Below are 13,861 nucleotides of genomic sequence, written 5' to 3'. Positions count from 1 at the left end.
TTTCTCTCCAAGCTGGGTGGATGATGCAGTTTCGCCTCTAGGTGTTAGGATTCTCTTTCACACTGGTTTGTCATGACCTTAAAGTATTTTAAGATGTTCCTTTTGTAATTTTTTTTTTTAATGTCGCGCCCTACTAAGCTAGAGATTTGTTTTACCAAATGTGTTTAAAATACAAGCAGCTGGAGACTCCACAGCATTGTCTGAGTTGACCAAATATAAAAACCCACCAGGTAGACAGCTTTTTATTTTCTTGATTTTGGTAGAGTTTTTTGGTTCCAGACCTGAAGGCTTGTTATGCTTCTGAATTGGCTTCTAGGTTGTAAGAGTTGCTTAATGTGGCATATGATACCAGAGATGGAAAAATGTTTATGATAACTATAATCATCTTATTATAAATTGCCATCATACTCTCTCCTGTCAGATAATTGATGAGGCCTAAACGTTGTTCTGAGCTGCAACCACCCACAAAAACCACACACATGGCGTTTTACTCAAAACTTTACTTCAACCACTACTTTGTGATGCAAAACTAGTGGAATTTTGGGTACTTTCTGTAAAATTGAAATCTTTATGGGGGTTTTCCAACATTCTAGTTGATTGTTAAATTATTAGTGTAAGGAACAAGACCAAGGACATTGACTTCTGTGGTAGGAGAGGACACCAGTGTGCACCTGCATATTCTCCCTAGGAAGAAGCCACCTTGATTGGGCCGAGGATGGATTCTCCCTTTGAAAAATGCAGTTATATAAGAGCTATATACACGAGATTTGTAGTTGTGAAAGATAAAGACTTTAGGAGCTCACTCGCTGCTTATCTTTGCCACAAAGTTTTCGGTCTTGACAAAATATTCAGAGTCAATACTTTCTAATGTGTAGATCCATCATCTCATGAAAGAGATTTGAAAAGAAAAAACAAATCAATCTGTACTGTTCCACACGTAGGACCAAATAAAGTTCTGCATGAGCGCTTTGTGTAAACGCAGAACTGTTATGGGAAACTCGTTACTGATATCCCCATTCTGGAAGGGAGATAGCAAGTGGGAAGAGCTCTCTGTATTTTGCTTAGTCAGGAGATCTTTGTTTATTCTGGAGCTGAGTCCTTGGGCAAGTTACTTTACTTCTTTAGGGCTCAATTTCTTATCTTATTTAAAATAAGTTTCACTTCTGCTATATAGTGTCTCAAGAGCCTTCAATAAGGGTCCTTTGTTACTATATTCTGTCTTATGTAAAGGTGACTTTTACTGTCATATAATTTGTCTTCTAACAAACACGTATGTTACCAAAATCTGTTAAAAAAAAAATTATTTTGGCAAAAACCCAACTCTACTTCTCTAAGTATGTAGTAATGCTCCTAATAGTTTTGAAGGAGCACATTTCCCTCCATGCTGCTCAAAAGTCAGTCTAAGGTTCTCATTGTCAGCCTTAAAATAAGTTTCAGAAACTTTCAGGCCGCTGCCCATTAACGCTTTATCCAAGCCGTCTATAGTAGAAGTATACAGAGATCTACAATTGAGTTTTTAACAGGTTATTTCCTTAATTTACTCTGGATATCTTAATAATTTCCCACTAGTACATGGCATGTCAGTGCAGAACTTTCCAGTGAACTGGCTGGGACTTGGGAGCCAAACAGCTTTGTGTAGTTTGCTGCTGCAAAGATTGAGTTGTTGATTAGCATCCATAGATGAAGTATGCTTGCTTTATAATTTATATTAGGAAGTACTCAGTGAAACACAGTGAAAGAGCACGTTTTGCAGGAGCAAAGTCAAGCAATCCATTTCCAGAAAGTACAACCAAATAAAAAAAAAATTGGCTGAATGAAGAACAATGGATTAGGAATATGAACTTGAAAGCAAACTAAGTGAATAGTTTCAAATTTTTAAAGAATGAGATTAAAGTCATATTTTGTATGTTGGGGGCAGGGTAAATACAGATAAATACAGCTCTAGGAGAAAACTGAACAGGATGGAATATCATTTAGACTTTTAGGACGACAACAGTGGAAGCTTTATTTGTAGAGAGAAACAGGGTAATCACTACACAATTTTAGGGGCATGGAAAGGGTAAGATCCCATAAATGTTAGAAAAGTGGAATGGAATTTCCCAGACCTTTTAACAAATGGATTAGTTAGGGAAATTTGCAAATGCTTGAAACTTGAATTGGTGCTACAGCAAACTTTTAATATTAAATAAAATGGTTTAATTAAATAACATTGGCTTTCTCGCATATTAGTGTACTTTCACCCTGATAACACTAATTCTTCATCTGGGTAGGTAACTTTGAAGGTGACTTGGACCTTGATCTTAAAATAGAGGTGTCGGAAAGTCACAATGTGAAGGAAGCAGGCAGAATTACAATTACACATCAAAGGCCACCGGAGTTTTAACTTCAAATTGCATGTTTCAATTGTACTAGCTTTAGTGTTCACACCCAAACTGCAAGGGTAGGATCTACTACATGGAGGGTGGAGTGGCATTCCAATTTCATTTATTTTCTGCTGAAGCTGGCACACTGAATGAAGATTTATATCTTAAGTGACAGGATTCAAACGGAACATGACAAACCTGTAAAAGCTGCAACTTGGCATGTCAATGCAGAACTTTCCAATGAACTGGATGGGACTTGGGAGACAAACCACACACACTGCCACATTGCGCTGGGCAGTGTGAGAGATCAAAGAGAAAGCCCAGGGGAAAAGCAAGTCCTTGCTAGCTAACGCGTGCGTTGTGGGGGTTAGCATAGATTGCCATTTTGCTTACAGATAAAAGTAGGTATCTCTCTTAGGCTTGCCTTACGATGGAAAAATTTTGTGGAGACAGGTTGCACTGACTGGAAAAAATTAGTTTGTTTTTAAGTTATCAAATTTATAAAGTAGAAGCATTAATTACAAAACTAGCCATTTAACTGGAATTTAATCCTGACCCAGTTCCCAACATTGGGTGGTATTATTTACCAAAGCAGAGAGAAAATGAGTGTCAAAAAAAGCAGCCAGAACAAGCACTGATTTGAGGAGGGAACAGGTTTTACTACGTTTGGACAGGCGAGGTGGCTCTGTAAAAACATTTTACACACTGCTGAAGGACCCTGACCACTGGGCATGAACTAAAACAAATTTCAGCTGTTCCCGATACTTCCACATTGCATACAGCAAATAAAAGATCCCCCAGTGAAAGCAGAAGAGACAAAAGATTTAGTAGGATGCTCCCAACAGCCTGGCTGGCAGTCACTGATCCCGAAGAATGAATGAATGTTGTACTAAATACTCCCCAATGTTTGTTCTAATAATTCTCCTCAGAGTTGTTATAACAACAAGTTTTTTTTTTAATAATCAGGTAAACATTTTCTGAATTAACCTGGTAATCAAACCGATTGTACTTCAAACTGATCCTAAAGGAAGTATATAATTGGAATAGCAGTTAAGTCACAAATTCCAAATGAAAGCCACCAGCCAGTCACTGTATATTCTGCATCATTTATTAAATATTTTTATATATGCATTTACAAACTTTACTCATTTCAGAACTCTGCTTTCAATGCATTTTTAAACTTTTTTTTTTTGCAGAGAGATTCTCTTGTAAAATGAGATCCATGTACAAAACTAGGCAACAGATATAAAAGTTTCCTTTCATACTTTTCATCCATCAAGAAAAGAAATCATGTGACAAATAAAATGTGGCTCTTTCAGAAGAATAATATGTCTGTGTTCAACTATGACTTCTAATGAGATAGTTCGTATTTCATCTTTATATGGATGTATATAGTTTTAATACTTCTTAGCTACTGTAGCATGTTGGTTCAAATGAAGAAAAAAATAAACTATTGTTTGGACTAGATAATCTAGAAACCATCAATTATGCATATCTTTATAACGTGACATCAAAATTTACCCAGGAGATGACACTGATTGGCCAGCAGTATGCATTTATCCTGAACATTGCATAAAAAGTTCCCTTTAAAAAATTCATTATCTTCTTCACAAGCTAAAGTATGAGCCTCTAATTTGGCTCTCTTATTTAAAGAAATAGTTTAAATGATCAATTTAGAAGCTTAAAAGTATCTTTGAAACTAAAGTTGCTTTTCTTAAAATGAATGCTGATTTAACAGTTCATAGACTTGGAGCATTATCACTAGGAGACGGAGGCACTACTGCCACTAACAACGAGAAACAGCATCACCATAGGATAATTACATGGTACAAAATGCCCAGGGGCCTGAAACTCACTATTAATATAATTTTGGCAGCAGCATCATTTGATAATTAACCATTTATTACATAGTATTAACACACCAGCTTCAAAGATGTGCACTCCCTTTAGGACACTCGGGAGCTACAAATTTATTGTGATTGCATAATTCGTATTGCACAGTTTTATAAAAAACATAAATACTGGCTATTCTAGTTTTAAATACAAAATACATGTCATATACTTTTAAATCTATAATCTGGTTCAAGTGCAAATCAGGTGCTTTCTATTAGTCCTTCCAAAAAAGGCATTTTTAATATTTTTGGCACAAATGAAATGTCATCATGCCAACAATTCTAATTACAATACATATATCCAAACCTTTAGAGTAGCAATCATATACATACGGTATAAAACTGAGTATTTACAAATGTATTCAGCATAAATGTAACCTTCGTGGGTGAATCAGAACTCATTAGCCATACCCACACTAATAATAATTATAAAAGGTAGGTAAATACAATTCCTTTTTTTCATTTGCTTAGGCTGGTTGTTGTGGGTTGACATTCATGTGAGGAGGATGTCCTAGAAGACCAATTCTTTGTTTCTGCTTCCTTTGTTCTGTCATCTGGAAAGTTAAAAAGTTTCATCATTAGACCCAGATACTTCCTGTACGTCAAATCGCATACTGAACCATAGATTTACCTCTGTGGTTATGGTTTATACTGAAACCCACTTTCTACAAATAGTGTACCATCGCTATATCAAACACACAGCACTTCAAAAAGAGCATCTTCTTAGGCAGAATGGGAAATTCTGTGACCTAGTCATGCAGTGTAACGTTCAGAAGTATTGCTTGCTACTTGTTTCATAAAGAAACAAAAAACAATAAAAGCACAGGATTCTTTCTTGTTTCCCAAATCCATTTCCAAATGATTTGAAGACTCATCGGAAAATGGTGGCTTTGTACGACAGTAACAACACGCCATACTATCAAGAAAAGCAGTGTTTACAATCCTAGGTTTGAGAGGGAGGGCTTATGTCCACACTCTTTCAGTGGGTCCTGATTTTTCTCTTCAATGATTCTTGAGTAGTTGGTTAGAGAAAAAAAAAATTACCTACCACAACTAGGAAAATGAGAAATGTTCTCAAATCTCTTTGAGGTCCAGAATGATTAAATGCTGTAAATAATGCTGTGGCCATTCATGTTATCTATTTCCTGCCACCCAGTAGACACTGAGGCTTGCTTAAGGTCAGGTGAGATCATTGCCTAAGACTAGTTCAAATGAAAAAGTGCTTTCAAAACCCCAAACAAGAAGCTGATTCTGTTCATTTGGTTGCTGAACTAAATATATTCTCATGTTGATGGGTCTCTAGACCTGTTTTAGGTATTTGATGGCATACATACTTCTGCCTCTGTATTAAGATTTTCCTTAACCCAGTAGTTAGTCTTAGTTTTGGATTTAAGGCTGAGCATTCAAGTCAACTGAGATAAAAAGGCTGTATGAAATATATATTAGAAAAAATTGTTGTCTACAAGTGGGTTAAGGTCCTACTCCTATGTTTTCAGCTTCCTAAAATTGTAGAAGAATTAGGGTAAAAAGAATAAAGACTTTGGAATCAGACCTACTTTCTTATGGTTTTGTCATTTAACTTATCAAAGTCTGTTTTTTCATCCATACAATCAGGATGATAATTCCTAGCTCATTGGTGGAGAATTGCGAGGTTATATGTAAATTTCTCAGCACAGCATCTGTCACATAGTAGATGCCTTAATCTCACTTTTCACTTGAACTAATTTTTGGTACAAAATATCTGGAGAGAACATAAAATAAGACTAATTTACCTAGGTTCAGCTTTTTTTTTTTTTTTTTTTTTTTGAGACAGAGTCTCGCTCTGTCACCCAGGCTGGAGTGCAGTGGCCGGATCTCAGCTCTCAAGCTCTGCCTCCCAGGTTTACGCCATTCTCCTGCCTCAGCCTCCCAAATAGCTGGGACTACAGGCGCCCGCCACCTCGCCCGGCTAGTTTTTTGTATTTTTAGTAGAGACGGGGTTTCACCGTGTTAGCCAGGCTGGTCTCGATCTCCTGACCTCGTGATCCGCCCGTCTCGGCCTCCCAAAGTGCTGGGATTACAGGCTTGAGCCACCGTGCCCGGCCTAGGTTCAGTTTTAACATGGTTATTTTTTCTTCTTCAAAACTAGCATTATCCTCTCAAATCAAAATACTGTTTTTAGGCTCCTGTGGAAATGCTTTCTCTGTTATAATTTAGATGGGAAGATTTACAAGGACTTAGTATTTCCAAAAGGTAGCTTTCAATAAAGCTTTTAATGAAGAAATGGATTAGGAAATTCCAGCTAGCCCCTGAAGTTTCCTTAGGTGAGTGACATCTTTAAAGGAAGTGTTACACACTACACTGTATCCACAGATTCAGCTCAGGAAGGAGAACTAATATGACACATGAAATAAATTCACAATTAGGTTAAAATGCCAGTAATTCATTCATCTTACTGCCTGATAGGTCAGATGTTTAGCTCAGATTTTTCTCCCACAACCCTTCCCTTGGCAGGTAACCTTGAGAGGGAATCCAATACAACTTAGCTAAATTTGGATAATCTCAAGTGTTCAAAGTCATTTAGAAATCTTGGTGTGCTCAGCCGAGTGCAGTGGGCTCACGCCTGTAATGCCACCACTTGAGGAGGCTGAGATGGGCAGACTGCTTGAGCCCAGGAGTTCGAGACCAGCCTGGGCAACATAGCAAACCCTGTCTCTATCAAAGGAAAAAAAAATTAGCTAGGCATGGTGGCATGTGCCTGTAGTCCCAGCTACTTGGGAAGCTAAGTGGGAGGATTGCTTGATCCTGGGAGGCAGAGGTTGCAGTGAGCAGCGATGATGCCACTGCACTCCAGCCTGGGCATCTGAGATCTTGTCTTGGGGAAAGAAAAAAAAAAAAAAGAAATCTTGGTGTGCTCAACCCTTATTGAAGGATACTTTACTCAAAGCTTATATTTAAAGCTGCTGAGATCTTTTAACTCAAAGTTGAATGTCAAAGTTGGCCATTAAGACTCTTTCCCCCTGTAATTTTGCTTTAAATAACTACTTGTATTTGAGATGACCTTTTAGTATGCATATTTTCATCCCTGTTTGTTAAATCAGCTCTCCTTGACTTTTCAATTTGTCGGTTAGTCTTTCTCTTAAACTTTAAAGCAAAGGAGTCTTTATTTGGTGGCCTGGCTTCCTTTTCACTTCCACAGCCGCGGCCTGATATCTCAGGTAGCAGCCCTATTCATTTGTCTTTTTAAGTGATCCCATCACCCACCCTCCCTCCCTAACCTTAAGGCTCCAGGCTCCCCACTGACGTGGGTTAGCAGCCAATTCTTTGCTCAGGTAGTCATATTCCTGATAATTTTAAGTACCAACTATACATCTAATGTTCTTTTCTGTTTCCCTAGAAGAATGGTTCTCAAACTTCAGCATGCACCAGAATCACCCAGAAGGTTTGTTAAAACACAGATCAGAAACAGAGTTTCTGACTCAGTAGGTCTGGGGTAGGTCCCATGAATCTGCATTTCTAACGATTTCCCAGATGATGTAGATGTTGCCGGTCTGGGGACTACACTTTGAGAACCACTGCTCTAGAAGAAGTTTTTCACTGATAATCTCCAAAACTGGATAAAATTGGACAAGATAACTTTGAGTATATACTTGAACACTTTTTTTTTTAAAACAGTAATTTGTGTACATATATTATTTTTCTCAAATGAGGGAAGCTCTTGGAGAAGATTCTCTGCAACCGAGCATATAGTAGGCACACACATTTGACTGATCCTGTTTTGATTAACCATGGCCTTTTAGACAGAATGGCTGTCATTTAAGTCAACATCACTGCCATTTAAATGACTGCTAAATGAGAAGGAACTGGGCAACTGCTAAGATGTTTGGTCTTTTAGTAGCAGTCACCATCCAATTACAATTATAAAGGAACCAAAACAGAAAAAAAAAAAAATCCCTCAAAACCCCGAAGGACTAAATCTGTAAGAAACTGAGGCCAACAATTCTGGCCGCTTAGGTTTCCCTAGCCTCTTAGTGCATATTCTCACATAATTTCTGGTTTTATTAGTTCAATTCTACCTACTTACCTACCCCACCTACACACATTCACACGTACTATCTATATGTCTTGTTATAAGGCATCATTATTGTCTGTAACTGTTACCTATATCAAAACAAATATCATGACCAAACTCTATCCTTAGCATTTTTGTCAGATAATAGTCTCTCTGGACATCTGAAACAAAATTGACTCTTTGATTAAAAAAATCTATGGTAACTATATTCAAAATTCTAATATTGAAACATCTATTTTGAGTAGTGTGAGATGTCTCATTTATAGTACATTTAAAAATCCTCAAAATGGCTGGGCACGGTGGCTCACTCCTGTAATCCCAGCACTTTGGGAGGCAGATCACTTGAGGCCAGGAGTTCGAGACCGGACTGGCCAACATGGTGAAACCCTGTCTCTACTAAAAATACAAAAATTAGCCAGGCATGGTGGTACATGCCTGTAATCCTAGCTACTCGGTGGCCTGAAGCAGGAGAATCACTTAAACCTGGGAGGTGGAGGCTGCAGTGAGCCGAGATCGTGCCACTGCACTCCAGCCTGGGCAACACAGGGAGACTCTGTCTCAAAAAAAAAAAACAAAAAACCCAAACCAAACCTCAAAATTCCCATGTAGCTGAGGATAAACAGTTACAGTAATGCTGTTCTTCACATCTATACAAATGTAGAAACTAGCTTGAATTTCAGCATTCCTCCTTTTGACTCATCTAAATAAGAAGCAAAGAATAATGTACCTTTACAAGTCAGATACAGCCAAACATCTGAAAGATTGTTCATGAAAACATGAGGCATACAGTAGAAATGGGCAAATTTTAATCTACCAGTATGGCCTCTAAATGATTAAAGGCTGGCACAGGAAGGAAAGTTCATTGACAGCACACAAATGCCACATTTCTGGTTTATAACACATATTAATAGTCTTTGAAAAGCTGCTTTCATGTTACAGTAAGGTCTTGGTTACTCAGATTCTAAACAGCTAGCAAACTCTAGTAATCACAATTACTTTCTACAGCCCTATAAAATCAGTCATGTTCAGAATGTTGAGCCTTAAATACTAAGAAATGAAACCAAAGCATCCCTTGAATACAATTATGTTGATTTAATATCAATGTATAGATATCATTCAGATTCTTAGAGTTGATCCCTAATGCTCTGTTCCTCTCTATTTCACCGGGCCTCTTACTCAAGCTTTGAAACCAAGCTCCTGCATTACCACCTCTGAGAGGACTTCTGTGGTAATTAATCTTCTCCCAAAAATCAGATTGAACAAATCGCTCCCTTTTCTTCATTCCCAGAGCAATGTGTTCATAGCTCGGTTACATACTCACCATGTTTAATTATAATTTATCTGTTTACTTGTTTCCCACTCTAGACTTTTAGTTCTTGAAGGCAGAGAATGGGATCTATTCATCTTTGTAGCCCCAGTACCTAATGCTGCACCTGGCAAACAGGTGTTTCATACATGTTGGCTGAAAGAAGGAACGGAATTAACCAGAACATACTGCCATTCCTTGAGCATGCCATGCATTTTCATGCCGTTGCTCATGCTGATTCCTTCCTGGGAAGCCCCCTACTGCATTTCTCTGCCAGCTCAGAAGTCACCTGCTTGTAAGATTATAGAAGCTAAACTCCTTCCTCACTGCAAACCTCACACAGGACCACTTCTTTGTGCTCCATGAAACTATTCATGCCTCAAGTCATTCATACTGTATCAGATTGCTAGAGGTCTACTTCATTGTCTTTCTTGCTAGATCCTGGATCTAGAGGGCAGATGTTGACTTAGTCTTCTTTTGTGGTCCCAGCACAGTATAAGGAACACAGATGCAGTACGGGTCATTTAATATTCCATTTTCCAACTTTGGGCAGTTATTCTAATATTGTGTTACGCCTTCTGTCCTTAAGCAGTAAATTTCAGCAAGGTAACCCTCTTGCATGAAAAATGCCAAATGCTGTAACATGCTAATGTGATCTGAATTTTCAAGCACTTCTTGTATTCCTAGCAACAACAAATGGTCGCTGTCCTATAGGAAGCCAGTCACATTTTCAAGAAAGTTAGCCCTTCTCAGTATTTGCTCTTTCGCATTATGAAGCAAAAATTTGTTTAAGTTCTTACATTAGTTCTCCTTGGAATAAGAATGTAAGAGAATCACATTTAGTATTCAGATCTCTTGGGAGGGGAAACTTCAAGAGGAGAGGCATCGTTAAATAATACTTAGAATAGCAATCCTAACCAACCATTCTTGGCAATAATAGAAAAAGTGACACCACTAACCATAATTTTACTAAAAACCTAACAAGAACTTTTTTCCCTCAGATTGAACTCACTCCTTTGACGAGGCTCAATGGTTTGTAAAGTGTGCACTGAAGCAGATTCAGAGTCACTCTTTGTGAACAATTCAAAATAACACATTCTTAGCTCTGAAAGGACAGGTAGTGTAGGGAGGCGCTGCCTGGCTTACCACCACAGAATGCCCATTAACAGTTTGTTTCAGATACATTTTAAGAAACTCTCTCGTAAATTGGTAACACCCAGTTTCTCAGATCAACTCATAACAAACAACCAAAGAGGTAAATAACAGTGAAGATTAAGACCAAAGTCATCCACATTTAAGCTATCATTGCTCGATTCTGCTGGTTTGAATCAGAAAATCTAAAACAAACAACAACAACAACAACAACAAAAAACCCTCTAAGTAATGGAGCGGTTTTTGTGTTTTCTGGCACTTTGACTCGGAGTGGTATTCTTTCATAGCTGTTTTAAACAATATCACCAGGTTTCTTGTCCATTAATCATTCATGCAGCTTTTATTTTTTAATTCAAAAATTTTTTCCACAGAGAGCAAGAATTCTCACAATTACTATTTAAGAAAGAGAAGCTCTCTAACGTATCTGCATTTTGTGATACGTTTTGCACATAAAGGGTTTTTAAACCTTTATGATTGCTGTAACCAAACTTAGTAAAATTCAAATCTATTCAACAAGTTGATTCTCAAATGCATTAAAGGTTTGTAGGAAGTTACGTAATCAAAAGAAAACACTGACTAGTTTAAAAGATGCAAATCCCCCTGCCCCCTCAAAAAAAAAAAAAAAAAAAAAAAGCAGCTATGCTGAATTTTTCCTGTAATTCTGAGTACATTAAAACTTAAGTAGATCCATCCTGGTAAAAGCACTTGAGAATGTACTACTGGCTTCTCATGCTTCTTTTTAACTTATTATATCTTCCAAGAAAAAAAAAAAAACAGTTCAATTTCAAATTCATTCACAGGGGAAGGGCTTTCTGAAGAGTGGTTCCAACTGCCAACTTCAAAATAAAAAATGCGTAAAAGGCTGGAATCAAGCAGTTTAAACCATACTGGTTTCGATGTCACTTAATGAACCTTAGTCCATATGTAATCAAATTTTACATACTTTGTTTAAACTAAAACTTTGGCTTAACCAAAATAATCTTATCTTGGATTTTAGAAATGCCAAGTCTCTACTATGCTCAGTTGTATAAAATGACAATGAATGTATCCTCCATACCATTTAAGTATATGATGTGACTTGACTTCTGAAACTTTAAGCTTTTTTTTAAAAAAGAGCAAGAATGTAAACAGTCAATCAACCATGAAAGGCAAACAGTACAGAGGCATAACAACACACACACACACACACACACACACACACACACACACACACACACACACCCACACCCCTCTCTGACTGGATGATCAGGAGCTCCCGCCCTGGCAATGCCTAAGAACCTTCTGGGCTCCTTTGGTATCCTCATCAAGAAAATAAGGGAATGAGGTGAGATGACATCTGAAGTCTTGGGTACTCTCTTATACCTGTATTCTTTATTTTTATTATTATTTTTTTTGAGATGGAATTTCACTCTTGTTGCCCAGGCTGGAGTGCAATGGCGTGATTTCGGCTCACCGCAACGTCCGCCTCCTGGGTTCAAGTGATTCTCCTGCCTCAGCCTCCCGAGTAGCTGTGATCACAGGCATAGGCCACCACGTCCAGCTAATTTTGTATTTTTAGTAAAGACAGGGTTTCTCCATGTTGGTCAGGCTGGTCTCAAACTCCTGACCTCAGGTGATCCGCCCTCCTTGTCCACCCAAAATGTTGGGATTACAGGCATGAGCCACTATGCCCGGCACTGTACCTGTATTCTTTAATTCCTCAGCTCAACTCACTCCTTTGACGAGGCTCACTGGTTTGTAAAATGCGCACTGAAGCAGATTCAGAGTCACTCTTTGTGAACAATTCAAAATAACACATTCTTAGCTCTGAAAGGACAGGTAATGTAGGGAGGCGGTGCCTGGTTTACCACCACAGAATGCCCATTAATAGTTTGTTTCAGATACATTTTAAGAAACTCTCTAGTAAATTGGTAACACCTAGTTTCTCAGATCAACTGAAACATACCCCCAGAGAGCCTCCAAGTGTGACAATGAGAAGCAGAAATGAGTGAGCAAGAATGAACGCCACTTGCATTGGCACGTGAGAGCTAGAATGCCTCACTGTTGCAATTCCAGTACCACGGGTGTGAAACAAAGATCCTGTTTCTTTGGAAAATGGCACCAGATTTTATGGAGAAATGAAGTGTTCCTTTATTTAAATATTAGCTCAGTGTCTGTAAGATTTTTTGGCACCTAATTTAAACATCTGATTTAACTGAGATTCTGGTAGCCACAGTTATCTCAAATGGGAGAAGAAGATAACTAAAGCTTGCTGGATAGGGGGTTGGGGGGGGTGCCAGAAGCAGCTGTAGCCACCAGTGTCCTCAAGAGTCAGTTTAGTCCTGCAGAACATTTGCCAAATGTTTCATAGAGGGGTTAAAACGCTAATATTAAGTGAAGTAATCTAGTTAGATCTTCATTAGTTTTACTTATTTAGGTTATTACTCATTTTATGTTGCTACCAAGCTCAGAGCTATAGACAACCTTCATAAATAAGGCCTTCTTTTCCTACTAGTCTTTTTTATTTGCATATTAATACAGACAAAAGAAAAGAACTTGAGGCCAATGGCATCTCAGGGTACAGTTTGGAAAAATGCTCTGTAAACTGTCTCCAGTAAGAGCATTCTAGATGCGGTCTTCATTAGTTATGATATTTGTAAGAGTGATAAATCACCCATGGGTGTACCTTGCAACTTACCTCCAGTGCAGACATGGCCCATGCCTATTGCTGTGCAACACTATAATCTTGTCTATGGAGTTGATTAAAGAGCTTTCAGAAACTCATATAAAATGCTGACCTGGACATGATTATCCCAGTCACTTACAGAAAAGCACTAATAAAACAAATCAGGGTCTGCTTACCACCCAGGGTACAAGTCCTTAACACACAGCTGCATCCTATCACTAGATAACCACCTGGTGACTGTGGCAGGTTCATTTCAATGGAGTCAAAAGGGTGGAAGAAGAGTACGCAGGGTTTGGTATAAACACGTCTCCTACAACTTACTTTAAATTGGAAACACCATGTTTCCAATTTAAATTCTGCCCGCAGTACTGCCCGCGTCCTGCTTCCTATCCGTAGGATAAGAGCAAAGCACTTACCTTATGGATAGGAAGC

At 38.2% G+C, this 13,861-nt stretch overlaps 1 protein-coding gene and 1 long non-coding RNA gene across 7 annotated transcripts in view; one reads left to right on the top strand and one right to left on the bottom strand.

Annotated features, from left to right (window-relative positions):
- Positions 1 to 13,861, top strand: part of LOC102121980 (uncharacterized) — a 141,516-nt gene that overhangs the window by 35,711 nt on the left and 91,944 nt on the right. The gene's annotated exons all lie outside the window — the stretch shown is intronic.
- The window catches only part of ITPR1 (inositol 1,4,5-trisphosphate receptor type 1), a 355,769-nt gene continuing 345,361 nt past the window's right edge, over positions 3,454 to 13,861 (bottom strand). For both annotated transcript variants that reach the window (XM_065538902.2, XM_074032759.1), the window contains one exon: positions 3,454 to 4,809. In XM_065538902.2, the coding sequence (XP_065394974.1) occupies positions 4,723 to 4,809 (87 nt within the window). In that variant the 3' untranslated portion in view covers positions 3,454 to 4,722. The remainder of the gene's footprint in view (positions 4,810 to 13,861) is intronic.

Source organism: Macaca fascicularis, chromosome 2, assembly GCF_037993035.2.
Source record: "Macaca fascicularis isolate 582-1 chromosome 2, T2T-MFA8v1.1".
Classification (NCBI taxonomy): domain Eukaryota; kingdom Metazoa; phylum Chordata; class Mammalia; order Primates; family Cercopithecidae; genus Macaca; species Macaca fascicularis.
Note: the sequence above shows the minus strand (reverse complement) of the source record. Positions and strands in the feature narration are given on the sequence as shown.